At 37.4% G+C, this 17024-nt stretch overlaps 1 protein-coding gene across 2 annotated transcripts in view; it reads left to right on the top strand.

Moving 5' to 3' along the window:
* The window catches only part of LOC148034710 (GABA transporter 1-like), a 28834-nt gene extending 13636 nt beyond the window's left edge, over positions 1-15198 (top strand). Inside the window, exons 3-7 of one of the 2 annotated variants that reach the window (XM_087679675.1) lie at positions 284-381; positions 974-1160; positions 13626-13753; positions 13857-14093; positions 14693-15198. In XM_087679675.1, coding sequence (XP_087535801.1) covers positions 284-381; positions 974-1160; positions 13626-13753; positions 13857-14093; positions 14693-15073 — 1031 coding nt within the window. In that variant the 3' untranslated portion in view covers positions 15074-15198. The remainder of the gene's footprint in view (positions 1-283; positions 382-973; positions 1161-13625; positions 13754-13856; positions 14094-14692) is intronic. The other variant, XM_087679674.1, reaches the window with a different exon arrangement.
* Positions 15199-17024: the final 1826 nt, after the last annotated feature.

Raw genomic sequence — 17024 nt, 5'->3', positions numbered from 1 at the left:
TAAAACTTTTTTCTCTAGAAACTTGCAAAACTTGACCAAAGCACTTCATAAGATTAATTGCACCAATAAATTGTAGTGCATAGCATGCGTTCTTGTGTATATTATCTCAAAATATCATGATTTGAATATCTTATGATGGCATATTGATGTGAATTTTGGGTACGTGTTAGGAGCATATATTTACTTATGTAATAATCTTCACTCCATGTTCATAGCAAGTTTGAATTAAAAAGTTTGAAAATCCATGTAAAAATTTCCCTTATTTTGTGCTCAAATATATTAGGTTCCAAACTTTCATCCAACTTTATTGGACCCCTACAATTCATGGTGTGCTTCATTGCAATAATTGCATGTAATCTGCTTGGGGGTCAAACTATGAAGGTACATCTCTTCTCTATGCCACTAGATTTAATTAAAGATGCTAATGTGACACACACAAGTTTAAGAAAAAATTTATTGTACACATACACACACACACACACACATACACACACACACACACACACACACACACACACACACACACACACACACACACACACACACACACACACACACACATCTATACACATGAAATCAAAACATACATCTATGTTCTTATACCATGTTAGTGCATGTGTGTACCCAAAAAAAAAAAAACACACACACACACACACACACATGTTTTATAGAAAATCTAATAGTATCATCATGTCTTCATCGTCTAGTAAATACTTTGGTTAATTTGAAGAAAGTTTATGGAAAGTTGAAAAACCTTCACATTATTATGATTTATAAAGATAGTGATATCAAAGTACGTGAGTAATATCATATGCTAAAGTACATTTGAGGTCATTGTGATCTTAAATATATTGATATAACTACATATCTTATCATATTCACTGATATGGATATAGCATATAAAGCACTAAGTATGGTAATATTTCTAGAGGCATGTGCTGACTAATCTTGGCATGGCATTGTTATTTTGCAGCAAGTATTTCTAGTCCTATGCAAGGGTGAACACTTGGAGCTCTATAAGTTTATATTCATTTTTGGGACTTTAACAATATTGTTGGCCCAAATGCCTTCATTACATTCTTTGCGTTATTTCAACCTCTTGTCTATGGTACTATGCCTGGGATTTTGCATTTGTGCTTTAGCTGGATCTCTTTATTCAGGTATGTCAAACAAGGTTTCCTAGATAACTCTTCCAATACTAACATAGATAAATTTGGATAATGTTAAGATGCCAATTATCTATTCACAATAGTGAAAAATTACATGAATGACATAATTGTAAATGCATACATATGTATGTGCATGCACATTATATCCTAATGGAACTAATTGTTTATAGATGTATGTGCATACAAGATTAGTTCTGATAGAAAATTATTTACTTTTTTCTTTATTAATTTATTTGTCATATAAACACAAATAAAAAACTCTTATTTAGGATCAAAGACTATGAAGCTAAACTAGAAGTATTAATTTCCTCCCATTCCACCATCCAAAACATGTTGGAAAATTATAACATTTGTCTGTAAGGACAAGAGCTTCTCCCAATTAGTCCCGTAGTTCCTCACATACACTCTCCCACACTCACCCTCTTATCCTCTTAAGCTATGGAGCAAGAGCAAAAGAGGAGATGGAAGGAGTGAAGTTGAGCTTCACCCTCACCCCATCACACTCTCACTGTATCTCCTCACTCTCAAGCAATAGAGGTAACAAGTAAGTAGACAAGAAGAGTGGAAAAGTAGTAGATTCAAAAGTTTCATTCACAAGAATGATCTTTCTATTCATCTTACACATTGTATGCATTAGGTTTAGGACTTCACTTTATTCTAACATTACATTTCAAGTCATGATGGACACAATTTGGGCAAAAAGAAATGGAGAGAATATGGAGATGCCAATAACCTCCACGTCTATTTTGGGTCTTCTAATGTAACCTCAAATAATTTGTGATGGAATGTACATGAAGAGGAGGCAACTATCAACAATATAAGTTGAATCAACAAATTATGGAACATGCAAATCGTGGTAGAGACAAATATATATATAAGATGAGTGGGATTTATAGAGATTGAGATGGATGGCTACAAAAACCAAAGCAATAATCTTATGAGTTGCTCAAACTATGGAAAGACTAGCCATCTTCCATATGAGTGTTATCATAGACCAAGTGGTGGAAATCATAAATGTATGTAGGATGAAAATTATACATCTACTTCTAAACTAGATAATAAGCATCTCTTTTTTATGCAACACATGATGAGTGCTACATCACATATGTAAAAGGCAGTGATGTATGGTATGTAGATTTAGGTGCATCAAGTCATATGACACATCATAACAACTCACATCTAATGAGATGCACATATCCAAACAACCAAGGTATGTAGAAATAATGGATGATTTGGTCCATTTTATTATACATATTGGGAAAGTTTCTTTGTCAATGCATGATGGGGAGAGAGGTATGTGATTGGCTAACATATTGTATGTGCCGATAATTACAAAGAATATTGTTTCTAGTAGTCAAATAGATAACCAAGGTTTACAAGTTAAGTTCAACCACCATTTATGTTTTATTGAGGATTTTTATAATAATTATAGATTGGTTGCAAAAGGCAAAAGAGTTGGAAGAATGTTCACATATGATGTATATGTGCCTACAAAATTTTTTGTCATGTATGCAAGTGGCAATGAAGTGATTACAAATATGGATCGTGGCATAAATGCATCAGTCATGTAAATGGAAAAAAGTTGAAAATGATGCAAACACAAAGTATTATCATAAGTATACCAAATTTCAAATTTTATGAAATGTAGAAATTACGTAGTGCATTCCAATTTGGGAAGCATCAAGATAACCATTTTCAAGGGAACAAAATGTGTCTAATAAGCCATTTGATTTCGCATCTTTTGATCCCAAGAGACTACTGATTTATTTTTGAACACCTGTCTTGAAAAATTGATCATGATTTGGCAAAAAAGTCCAAAACTTGGAATCTAAATTATTACATATATATTCCACACTATTGTATGGATTGTATGGAGTCTCTATGTATATAGAGATTTAGGTAATAAGAACTCAAATTATGTGCCACTATATTCAATGTTGGGCAATAATTATGATTTGACATATTCAAAATGACCCTACATTCACCTTCTTTATCTGAGGACCCATATGGTTATCCTAAAAAGAAAAAGATTTCCTAAAAGGAAGACTTTGACAAGGACCCACTTGAACAATTTCTATTGCAACTTTTAATTATTATGTGACATTTGTTAATGATCATAACAAAAAAGTGTGGGCATACTAAAGTATTTGAAAACTTTAAGATATGTGCCATGAAGTTGGACTAATAGTTCAATTTATGCAAGTGCCATGAAAGCCAAAATTGGATCCTATGAGGGTGCTATAAGAAGAATGTTATGGTATGTGAATGATACAATAAATTATGGTTTCCTTTATACATATTACTTTGAAGTTGAAATGTTTGGATATATGGATGTAGATTGAGTACGATATTTTTATGATAAGAGATCTACTAGTGGCTATAGTTTTAGCTTTGGAACTAGTGCAATGATTTGGATGAATATGAAGAAACCACTAGTTGCTTTGTCTAGCATATATGCAAAATATATGGGGGGAAAAACAATTGCATGTGAGGTGAATTTGTAAGCTACTTCATGAGTTGGATCATGGTGTGCCCAAGGTAGTCACATTGTATGTGACAACATTAGTGTGAATAATCCTATGTGTCATGAAAGGACTAAGCACATCAAGGTCCACTATCATTACATACAAGAGAAAGCCCTTGCAAATGAGATTGACTTGATACATGTTGGCACCCATGAGTAGGTAGCTAACATCGTCAAATCATCTAGGTCCACTATCATTACATACAAGAGAAAGCCCTTGAAAATGAGATTGACTTGATACATATTGGCACCCATGAGTAGGTAGCTAACATCGTCACTTGGGGGGTGCACCTTATAAGAAATCATCTATATAACATGTGTTCAAAAGGGTGTTAAGAAATACCTTTCTTTACATGCTATAAGGCCATAAAATGATGCCTTTAACTTTACTAAACTTATGGGACTTTTTCAAATTATAATTTAAAAATCCATTTTGTCAATATAATCCTATAAATTTTACTAAATAAAATATCACTTCCTTTGAACTCATGTGGTATCTTACATGTTCCCTAAGGTGGACTCCCTAGGCATTATCACAAGTCATTGGGTGTACTGAAGAGTTGGTTAAGAGTATAGGACATTGGGTTGAGCTTGAAGGGAAGAGTTGAGATGGTAAGCTCAATGCATGACAAACTAGGATGATTTGTTTAGTCGAGCACATATGCCAATCACATTGACATTATGTGCTAATGATCTTGATTATTGATTCATCAAGTAGATGCACCTATTACACCTAGCATAGCTATGCAACTAATGTATGATATTTTACATTAGCATATTATGTCTAAACATGCATATACATGTACCCTAATACTTGTATTTTAGGAGAAAATGTAAAATATGAGAAGAAGAAAAACTATTTTACATCCATCTATATGAGAGAGAGAGAGAGAGAGAGAGAGGAGAAAAAGAAGAAAAATAAAAAGAAAAAGAAAAAGAAGAGAGAGCTTGTTGTGTGCATGTGCATAGCTAGAGAGAAAGCCACAACATGAAGGAAAGCATCTCCCCTATCTTTCACCAATAAGTTGCATGACATTCATTTATCTCCAAACAAAAAGGGGTTTTCCATGGTTTGCCTTGTTATTGTGTTCATGATGTTGTACTAAATGATCCCAATCATCTAATTTATGTGCATTTAATGTACATTGCTTTAATTTTTTATCTACCAAATTGAGCTAGTTCACCTACTAAAGTGTTCAATTTATGTGCAAGGGTGTAGAATCTATTTAAATAGAATGTTACATCATCAAAATATTTGCTTTCCTATCAAGATCTATGAATTGGAGAAGTGATTAGACTAATTTCTAAGATTCATAATTAGAGCAAGACAAATCATTAGATATCATCAACCATGCTAAATTTTTCATGTGACCAAGTAAGCATTTCAAATGAAGTTGTGGTTAAGCTGCTTGCTTACAAGAATAGGCATTTTCTTCCTACTATTATTCACAGTCAATGCTGCACTTTTCTTTATGGGTGGAGGAAATATGATGCAATGAAATGAATAATGATCTTGCAGAAGGAGATGTTATTGCAAACTCTAATAAGGCTATGGCAATTGCACTTGGAATTTCATGTCAAAAGTTATGAACACTTTAATCTTGAGAAATATTTCATAAGATGATGGCTCAAATGCCTACCAATGCCTCTATTAGTATTTGTTGGGGGTAAAGGCGTCTCCGCCTAGCCGCCCGTGCATTACTACACTGACAGTAGCCACCACTGCACACTGCAGGTGGTGGGTGCCCATCATAGTCACTTATTCTTTATTCTTTTAGTGAAAATTGAAATAAAGGAAGGCTCGACCACACATTGTGGTTGTTGGAGTTCCCACTTTGAGTTTCACTCTCACTCTTGCTCTTGCTCTCAATCCGCCATAGCTCTCATCGCCAAGCTTCTTCCTCCTGGGTTTCACTTCCCTTTCAACTGGTGTCAGAGCAAAGGCGTTAGAGCTTGCTCGGCATTTTCTTCAGCCCGGATTTGAAGAGGTTCAACCCGAGCTTCAATGACAACCATGGCACCTTCATTTGTAGGTATGTTTTGATCTCCCGCCTCCTCCCCAAGCTTCCGGACTTCCATTGGCACCTTCTAGGGCTGCATCGGAGCCCCCTTGACATTGCCAAGTGCTCCCGGAGCACTGTTGAAGAACCCCCAGCCCCCAGGAACAACCAGCGTAAAATGCGGTGCATTTTCAGGGGGTTGGGCTGACCTACTCTGGCATTTCTCGCAACTTTCCAGCACTCTTGGCAACCTTCTCGATCATTGTTAGACTCCTCGGCATTAGTGCTTGGTTCCCGATGATCGATTCGAGTGCTCCCCCATTGGGATGCTATGCCTATGCTTTGGGACTGATTTGGAGCACATTTGGGCACTATTTGAGCTTCATTTAATAGTAAATATGATGCTATAATACAATGGCCTAAAGCTCATTTACTTGGTGTATGCATTGGTTCTTGGATACGGGGTGCTTACTGGAGGCTTAAATGATCGTACCGATGTATTTGGAGATCATCAAATGCTTCTTTTTGGTTCCGGAATTCTTTTGAGCTAGGATTAGGCTCCGACTTTCCCGTTCTTCACTAGCATTTGGCTTCAGTTGGCATGCTTTGGATCGGTCTATGCCTATTGTCACTACTTGACATTTAGGCTTCTTGCATTTATGCTTTGGTCAGATATGGATGCCACTTGGTTTGCGCATGCTTGATAGTTACTTGGAGCTTCATCTTCAAATGTATTTGAGAATTTTGGACCTACTAGGCATTATATTTGGTTGTCAATTACATGCTCTTTGAATGCTTTCAAGCTTATGCTTTACGGGTCTAAGATAGCTTGGGATTTATGCTCCGGATGTATCCTACTGGAATTTGGCATGTCTGATCCTATGTATTCGATGTGTTAGAGTGTTGCTTGCTCTCTTTGCATCTGACTTTACTTCTAGTGGGAGCCTCTTGGTATATTCGGATGTACACAAAATCTTACTTACACTTGAGCTTGAGCTTGTGGGACAGTTACATGCATTTGCTCTCTTGAGAGCTTTATATCTGCAGTTAGTCTGTAAGTAGCGGGCTGATTTGATACACCTATTGGGGCAGGCACCTATCTCTGTCACAGGTTTTTCAATTTTGTATGCATCTTGGATGGTTATGCATTCAGCTTCTGACTCTATCAGTTGTGCTTGTGCTTGGTCTCTTCTCTTACCCCGAGACCCATTACATGCATGACTTCTAGACCTATGAGATGTCTCTTGCCTGAGAGGTTATTGGTTTGACAGTTCTTGGTACCTTCTTGCCCCTTGCCACTCACTGTTGGATGTATCTTGCTACCTAGCAGTTGCAGTGACATATGTATCAATGATTGCTTCATTTTGGGATAGTTTTACATACTGCTGTCATTTATTACAGCAAGCTGAAATTTACAGATTTTGAGCACTTCTATGAGGGTAATGCTTACTATTTGATGTTATCTTGGACATATTTGGTGGACAGGTGCTTCTCTTGGTTTTAGCAGTGGTTTTAGTGCATTTTTTGCTAATTACAACAACCTACAATTTTGTTTTTTTGCTTTGATTTGGGACAGTATGGCTAGTCATCTAAAAGGCACAGCTCTCTTTAACATTGCCAAGTTGGATGGTACCAACTATGGGTATTGGAAGTTCCAAATATGGCAGGTTTTGGTGCAAAAGTTGCAGATTAAACCCTTACATTTCAAGGGTGTTAAACCTGAGGATATGGATGATGATGTTTGGATGGAAGTTGATGAGCTATGCAAGTCTACCATTATTTTGTCACTCTCAGAAGAGGTCCATCATAATGTTGTTGAATATGAGAATTAGAGTGCATGGGATTTATGGGAGAAGATTCAGGAGCTTTATGCGCAGCAAAGATGTATTGGCTGAAGCAGTTAATGAACCTTCGCATGAAGAAGGGGACCTCCCTATCATCTCATTTCAGTCAGTTTCATGCTATCATGAAGAGTTTGTTGTCATAGGGTATTGAGTTCAAAGACAACTTGCACTCGTTGTTTCTGCTTAGCACCTTGCCTAAGTCATGAGATGTCTTCCGTACTGCCATATGCGTGAACAAGCTTGATGGGCTGAAAATCAAAGATGTTGAGAGTGCTTTATTGACTGAGGAAATCAACAGGAGAAACAATTATGCTTCCCGCTCTTCACATACATTGGCCGTTAGAGGTGGCAGACATGGCAGGCATGATAATGATCATAAGGGTAGAGACTCTCAGAAGTCTATGTCCAAGTCACGCGGTCGTAGTAAGTCCCGTGGACGAAAGTCTGATCTTACCTATCATTATTGTGGGAAAGTAGGACATATTAGGCCGTAGTGCCATAAAATGCGCAATGATAAGTGCAAGGAAAAGGGAAAAGAGAAAGTGTAGGAAAAGTCTTCTAAGCGCAAGATTGTACCTCATAGTCTAGTGTGAAGATAGAAGAGGTTAATGTCATGCAGACCACTGATTCAGATGACGATTACATACTTACAACTTCTTCATGCAATGCCTTACAGACTTCTGAGATACATTCTATGTATGCACAGTGCTAGCTCTTGGATTCGGGTGCATCATTTCATGTGACACCCTGTCGAGATTGGTTTCATACCTATCGTACCATCTCTGGTTCTGTGCATCTTGGTGATGATAGGTCTCTTGACATTGTGGGCATTAGAGATGTTAGGCTGCAGTTTCCTTCTGGTAGTTCTTTTGTTTTGCATGATGTACGCCATGCACCTACATTGACTTGCAGCCTTATGTCAGCTGGAGCTTGATGATGTAGGGCATTTTGTGTCTTTTGGAGACTCTGCATGGAAGATTACTTGTGGCAGGCTTATGCTTGCAAAAGGTGCCAAGTTTGGCAGCCTCTATCCCTTACTTGTATCTGGAGTTACCTTGGATCATGTTTTTTCTGTGGATTCTATCCCCCATGTATCCCTCTGGGATGCTCATTTGGGCCATATGTCTTAAAGAAATGAAAATGCTCTGTGCTTTGAAGTATCTTCCGCCTTTTGACTCTTCGCATTTTGATTCTTGTGATCATTGTTTGTATGGCAGGCAGATTAGAAATACGCATAAAAAGTCTAGTAAGAAACGCATGGGTGAGCCCTTGGCTCTTGTGTACTCAGATGTATGTGGGCCCATGCTCTGCCAGTCACTCAGTGGGGCAAAGTACTTTGTTACTTTCATAGATGATTACTCACGTAAGGTTTGAGCTTATCCCATAAAGAGAAAATCCAATGTCTTAGACACATTTCAGTGTTGGCTTGCATTCACAAAGAACCAATCTCGAAAAAGGCTAAAATGCCTAAGGTCAGATAATGGGGGTGAGTATGTATCATGTGCTTTTGAGAAGTTTTGTGATGAGCAGGGTATTAAGCATCAGTTGACTGCCCCTTACACCCCATCCCAAAATGGTATGGCTGAATGCATGAATAGGACCATTCAGGAAAGGGTTCGTAGCATGCTTAGCCAGGCTGGCTTACTGCAGCACTTTTGGACTAAAGTAGTTACTACTGCAGTGCATCTCATTAAGAGGTCATCTAGTATAAACATTGACTTTCAGGTTGCAGAGGAGGTATGGACAGGCAAGTCCCCCCTCTTATGATCATTTGCATGTCTTTGGATGTGACACATTCTACCATGTGCCCAAGGATAAACGCAATAAGCTGGATCCTAAAAGTGTCAAATGCATTTTCATTGGCTATGGAGATGCAGGAGAGATGGGTTACCGTCTATGGGATCCGCAGGCCCAGAAAGTGATCCGCAGTCATGATGTCATCTTTCATGAGGACAAAATGCATATGCAGCCTAAGAAAGTGGTTGAGGTACGCAGAGTTATCTTTCAAGAGGAGCCCCCTGCTCTCGTTCAGCCCACTCCACGGTCACCTAGACAGCGTGCAGCATCACCTGATGCTCGTGGTCCAGATGTTAGGCATGCTGATGTTAGACAGGATGTCGGTCAGGTAGCAGAGCCTGGGTTGAGGCATTCTACTAGAGATAGACGACCTCTTGACCATTTTGCACCCTCTATGTTTTGTGCCCTCTATGGATTATGTACTAGTTACAAATATAGGAGAGCCTCTCACTTCTGATGAGGCTATGCATAGGGGTGATTTTCACTCTTGGGAGAGGGCTATGCAGTCTGAGCTTGACTCATTACATAAAAATCAGACTTGGGATTTGGTTTCCTTGCCTCAGGGTAAGAAGGATTTTCCATGCAAGTGGGTGTACAAGTTGAAAAGTATCTTGGACACCCCAAGCCGGCATACAAGGCTCAATTGGTTGCTAAGGGTTTTAAGCAGGAGCATGGTGTTGACTTTGATGATGTCTTTTCTCCTGTGGTCACAATGGCCACCTTACACTTAGTCTTGGCCTTGGTTGCACAACTTGACCTAGACTTGTACTAGATGGATGTCAAGACGACTTTTTTACATGGGGACTTGCATGATGAGATTTACATGGAGCAACCTAAGGGCTTTGCAGACCCTGGTAGGGAACACCTAGTGTACAAGCTAAAGAAGAGTCTATATGGCTTGAAGCAGGCACCTAGGAAATGGTACCATAAGTTTGATGCATTCATGCAATCACAAGGCTACAGCCGCAGTGCTATGGATCCTTGGTTGTACACGAAGAAAGCCCATGATGGTTCTTTACTGATTTTGGTACTCTATGTGGATAGCATGCTTTTAGCAAGGACAACTCATGAGGAGCATATATACCCCAGTAAGTGTAACGGGGTGTCTAAATCCTAGTCAGTGTGTATCCCACTTGTTACATTTTTATGGTATATGGATCTCAATCTTCTCTTGGAATTTCAAAGTCCTATGGGTTGAGATATGCAAGAAATTCTATCATGGAGTGGTGCAGCAATACCAAAAGACTTGGATATTATCAATTTAAAGATTTGTAATCATGTGACCTCACTTTTTCCTTCATACAAATGTCCCAAGCGTATTGTAATTGATGCAAAAGTTGCCTATATAGAGAAAAATACACACAAAATCAATTTGTACTATGCAGCGTAATACAAAGGAGATTCTCAAGGCTCCTATTTGGAGTTGACTACTATTAAAAATTCCACACAAAAGGAAAAAGTAGCTTACATAGTATTGTCGATAGTGCAAATGAGATGAATCAAAAATCTAATGATGTCGTATCCTTCTGCACTCTTCCATAATATTTTTCAACCTATGAATACTTCTTAGATATCTTCTCAATCTAAGGAAATCAAGCAAAGGTATTGATGACTCCAACCAAGAGGTCAAAGCCCACAATAATACCAATTGGTGGATTTAGGCAAGTACACAGCTAGGAGAAGAAGCTTATGAGAGCACAACTCAATGTGTGTTTCATAGTGATTTCAACAGAGAATATTTATAAGACTAGGTATACCCTAAATTGAATAGGCATATGTATGAGACTGAGGGAAAAAACCTCCTAAAGTGGGAAAAAGGTGCCTCAACAATTCTAAGCATGTTCATATGCATCACTACCAAAATATATAAGTTTCAACCATGGTATGATCAATTTGGTTCTAAAGCTAGTCAATAGAAGTAGAGAAGTTCACTAAGGCCACTCACTATGCTTTGCTTCTCTCATAAGCTTCTAATAAAAGCACTTGTACTCGCATTCAAGCATGTCTTGGCTTAGGTGATCCATCCTTGCCAATTTGGTTTCATTCACAAGTGTAACATTCACGATTCTATTTTGAATACTATATGTTCTATCTATTTTTCTCTTGCATCACGATCTAGCTTTATGCTACTTAATCTTGAGCTTAACAAGACATACAACTATGTAAGTTGGTATTTTATTATTGATTACACTCCATTCCTTTGCTTGTGGCTCAATTTTTATTCATCTTATTGGGGAATTATTGAGCAATGCCTCTATGATAATTGTATATGGCAATGGACTATTGTCTAAACCCTTTATTCTCAAGAGACAAATTCAACAAGGTTTTTCTCTTTAATCTTGCTCGTTGCATTCATTATCGACCCATTGCTTAGGAATTTACATAAGAAGATCCAGGACATAAAGATCTCTTATTTCCAACAATCCAACACTTTGTATTTTAGTTTCTTATAGAAAATAATGTGAGTGTTCTTAAGGCTAATGAGAATTAGATGATTGATTGCTTCCTTGGGATTTATGAGGACTTCTCCATGTTATGAGTTTCACAAATCAATGTCAAAAGACTAAGTATGCTTTTCCTAGTTGGGATGATCCACCTAATTAGGTCCTTAGCTTTAGATTCATATTGGTGAAATTTGGACAAGTCATATGCTATCTTGGGTGCTCATATGCATCAATGTCTCTAGTAAGCAATAGCTCAACAAAATAGAAGGGAACATTGCTATAAGTGTTAAGGAGCCCCACTTACCTTTGGGGGAAAGCGCATAGTCTTGAAAAATCTATTCTAAGTGCATCAACCACCACCTTCATTGGGTTTATATTTCCCTTCAATAATACCTCATGGGCTTAAGTTTAAGAGATGTTTATAGCATTTGTATCAAGCAAAGAGGAGAGACAAGGGTTCAAAAAATCAGCTAGGACACATTAACATTTACAAATCTAAAGGGGAACTAGGATTGGAAATGCTTTAAGATAAGTCTTGCAGATTGACTCTTGGTATGTTGAAGAGAATTGAAGTTTCTTTTCCATGGATGATTTCAATCCAGTATTGGTTAACACTTTCATCTCAGGTTGGATTTGGCCTAGAGCAAGGTAATAGGATGTGTTAACTAGTAGGTGTACCATCAGACTTAGATGATCTAAGTTTGCTTAAGCCTTGGTTGATGCATGGGCATCGTATTCAAGAGAAAGATAGGTGGCCTAAGTAACAGAGTGACAAGGTTGATCCATCCTTGATTTTCAACATTTGGCATACCCCACATGTGTCTGATCCTCCACTTCCTGAGCTAGGGAGAATGCTTTCCAAAGGCATTGGCATGAAGGCATTAAAATAATAGAGTGGATGTCTAGCCCATGGATGCACATGCATGGAAGGGCCGATCAGCATGGATCAAAGAGCATTTCGGCTTAACCAACAAGGAGATGGATTGGATTTGCAGGATTGCACAAAGGCTTAAGGAGTGTTGTTGTACTACATGTAAATTGCAAGCCATCATCCTACTAAAATATTGGAGGGTGCTATTGGAAAAACTTTATGGCATTGTAAGAGAATGCATAGCATAATGTGTCCTTCATCATCATTAGTGTTCATGCAAGTATGGGCATCCTAGAAGAAACAGTTTTTGTTGGCAAGGGTGGCTACATGGAAGAAGAGATTGCACCTCATCTGGAAAGCAACACCCTCCAATAAATGGGATCTCTTTCATAGAGATTGGTGAGACATGAGTTTTCAGTCTTACTAAGCTCATTGGCATATCCTTGCTCTTTGAATATTTGTAAAAGGAAGAAGAAACAATGGTTTATCTATAGTGGGACTGTGTGCAAGTACACCATGTATGGAAAATGGTTGAGGTGGTTGAGGATTGCCAATGTTAATAACAACCTAAGCATGAAAATAGTGCTTCTTGGTGATTTCAAACATTTAGATGATCTGACCCTTCAACTGGTCCACTTTGATCAGGGCTATTACTCTTAGATTTATTTGAAAGGTGAGAAATGAGGCCACAATGAGAGGGAAGTCAATGGTGGTTCCAGTGGATCAAAAAATGGAACATTTTGATACTCTTAAGACACTTACAAAGAAATTAAGTGATGCTCGATGGAATTTTAGTCTTCTACAAGAAATTGGATAGAGCCTAATGTATTATGCACCATAGTGTTTGTAACATTTTACCTTTTGATAGTATGCTATCATTTTCACATTAAAAACACACATGAATACAAAAAGACTTTATATATAAAGATTGTATTACTATACTCACAGTTTTATAAACGATCTCTTATTGAAACAGGTGTTCATAGAAATGTGTCTACAAGTTATTCTATCGTGGGAACAACAATACACAAGATGTTTGCAATTTTCAATTCTATATCAATCATGATGTCTGCCTATGCAAACCCTTTAATAGTTGAAATACAGGTAGATTTTATGACAATATGCCATTCTAAGCTTCTTGATTTCATACTTTCTCCATTTATACACATAGATTGATGTGAGAACCATTTATTTTTGTTGTTTGTAGGCAACAATAACTCCCCCAGTTGAAGGGAAAATGGTGAAAGGATTGGGCTTATGCTATGGTGTGACCTTAATTACATTCTTCTCTGTTGCAATTTCGGGTTATTGGGCATTTGGAAATGCTTCTGGAGGCATCATTTTCAATAATATGATTTCCCAAAATAAAGTTGTTTTGGTTCCAGAAGGGTTGTATGTGGTGGGAAATGCATTCGCATGTCTCCAACTTGTCATCATTGTAGTGGTGAGTATGCTTACATTGACCTTTTAGTGTGCTTTTTCTCTATTCTATTGTTTTAAAAACTATTATCTACTCTTCATTTACTAGATGCTAAAAATAAATGGATAGGAGATTGGTAGAAAAAATCATCATTGAAAACATTTTCTAGAGAGATGGCAAAAACACTTTTAATCTTGATATTATGCAAGTTTTGCCCTAATTTTTCCAAGGAAACAAGTTTTCTTGTTGTATTGTGATCAATATTCCCCCAGAACTATTGTAATTAGTTCTCATACATTTAAAAACATCCCTTCATTGGAAAAAAATTCTTAAAAAGGAACCCATGTTTTTATTACCACTAGATAGGAATGTTAGGACTTAGATGCGATGTAGAGGATAGTCTTAGATAAAGAGCTTTTTGGGTGGTATCTTTGGAATTTGGGGCAAGTGAATGCACATTTTACTGGTTTGTGAGACATGCCAAGGAGGGAAGGGGAATTAGTTTCATTGTTTTGGAATTAACTAGCATTAAGTGGCTCTCTTATTAAATATATCCTTTCATTTTGATTTATGATAGATATGATTATATCAACAATGGTTGAAATATTGTGTCTCCACTACAGCTATACTTGCAACCTACATTTGAGAAATTGGAAGGGACCTTAGAAGATAATAGCAAAGGCAAGTTTGCACGAAGAAATGTATTGCCTCGTTTGGTGGGGAGATCAATATTTGTAATAGCGGCCACTCTATTAGCAGCCATGCTTCCCTTCTTTGCAGAGTTTAGTGCATTTCTTGGATCCTTTGGATTCACCCCAATTTGCATCATATTTCCTCTTCTCTTTTACAACAGAGTCTTTAGAGGCAAGCACCAAAGCCTTATCTTATTTATAAACTACACCATAATAGGAGTCGCCCTCATTGTTGTCTTCATGGGTAGCATTGCCTCTTTCCGTCAAATCCTTTTGAATGCTAGGAAATACCACCTTTTTGCAAATTTGTAGCTAGAAGTTATGGAATCTACAGAGTCTCACATTTCACATTATGTCAAGACTTCCATTTGATAAACATTCTCATATGGAATTTAATAAGTCTCACATTTCACATTACTTTAACAATTGATCAACATTCTTATTCAACATTTTTGTCAATAAGGTCAAAAATTAAATATGGTGTTTTGATATTTTAGAGATCCAAGTTGGATGTTTTCAACAACTTTGATTTACATAGCTATATACATTAGGATGATTTTCACTAGTTTACAAAGTTATGTATGATAAGACTATAATGCCCATATAATAAGTAAAGTTGAGACTTGTATCATATCTCTTGCTTATCTCTTTATGCATGTAAGTCAATTCACATGCCAAAAAAAAAAAGGTTCCAATAAAATATCATCTATTACACCTACATTTCTCACATTAGAATTAGGACAATGAGTCTTAAAGAGGATTCAAGGAAATAACATCACATGAGAGAGAGAGAGAGAGAGAGAGAGAGAGAGAGAGAGAGAGAGAGAGAGAGAGAGAGAGAGAGAGAGAGAGAGAGAGAGAGAGAGAGAGAGAGAGAGAGAGAGAGAGAGACAGAGAGAGAGACAGAGAGAGAGAGAGAGAGAGAGAGAGAGAGAGAGACAGAGAGAGAGAGACAGAGAGACAGAGAGAGAGAGAGATCTTGTGGTAGCTCAATGTATGCATAGTGTTTTTGTGGCTATCAAATTTTTTGTCCATGCCTCACTTTTTTTTTGGTGCGATATTGAAAGTTTTCTTGAATTTGAAAAGAATTTATATTTAATTCCTACTTATTGTTTATTATTGAGCAACTTCTACCCCTTATCAAATGCGTATGGATATATGAGGTGGCATACTAGACCCAAATTTTGAGTGGGAGTTAGCATCACTTACTAGCACATTTTCTAAGTGATGGGGTGCAAATTATTTGCATGCAGAAACTTGATTTAACATATTTTAATCGAAAGTTTCATTTCATTATTGCATGACATGGGGAGCTCGTTTCAATTTTTCATTGTCATCCTAGCACTATTCTGCCAACATCATGGGGACTCAAAGGAAGACAACATAGTCAGACATTGCAACTACACCATCCAAAACATAGCAACACAACTAAGAAATTTCAATAGGGATGCTAGACAAATCCAAAAGAGCAACCAAGAAGGGCTCACTCACCAAGCTCATCACCATCAGAAGGGTCAATCCCTTCACCCTCTTCACTATTAATCCCTCAACCTCAACTGAGCACCCTAGCTTCCTTGATGTAGATGTCTTGATGGCAACCTCTTCACATTTCTTTTGAGAGAAAAAAAAATTAAACACTAAAGACAAGCTCCATGAGGTGTATAACCTAAGCAACACTAGTAAAAATCCTAGGATGCTTAGCTAGGAGGACTTTAGTGATGAATATTGGTTGATTGTCTCCATTGAAGTCTCAAAGAGATGGAGAAAAGTAAAGTGCAAGACAGTGAAGAAGTTCTAGACAAAGGTTTGTACATTGTTTATGTAAATATCCTAAGAATCTCTTGGATGAGAACAACATGGAGGCAACCAATTTTTTTGTTAAAGTCTTACTTTATGAACATCTTTCAATATCAATTAATTGGGCTATATTTGCTGGGAGCATTATTGTGAATATGGAGATATGGAAGCTGCTACAAAAGAACAAAAGCTAGCCTTTTACTCCAATATTGCACCTCAAAGTTCTTGATGCATGGCAAAGTTCATTAAAGTTGAATATTGATGCAAGGGGTTTTTTCTAAACCCATCAGCAAGAATGCACTTTGATCCATCCTCACTTGCTTACTTGGATAGTGTATTTGATTTGGACGAAAGTAACCAACTTGGTCAAGACTTACTAAGGTTATAGAGAAGCTTGATGGACACAAGGTAAAAGTTCATTGTAACAAGTGAGTCATAGGCCTAATTGGAAGTTTAAGAAGATAGT

This window comes from Lygodium microphyllum, chromosome 6 (genome assembly GCF_053477565.2).
Source record: "Lygodium microphyllum isolate KBCC chromosome 6, Lygodium_microphyllum_v1.1.10, whole genome shotgun sequence".
NCBI lineage: Eukaryota > Viridiplantae > Streptophyta > Polypodiopsida > Schizaeales > Lygodiaceae > Lygodium > Lygodium microphyllum.
This window is presented reverse-complemented; position numbering and strand designations above follow the sequence as displayed.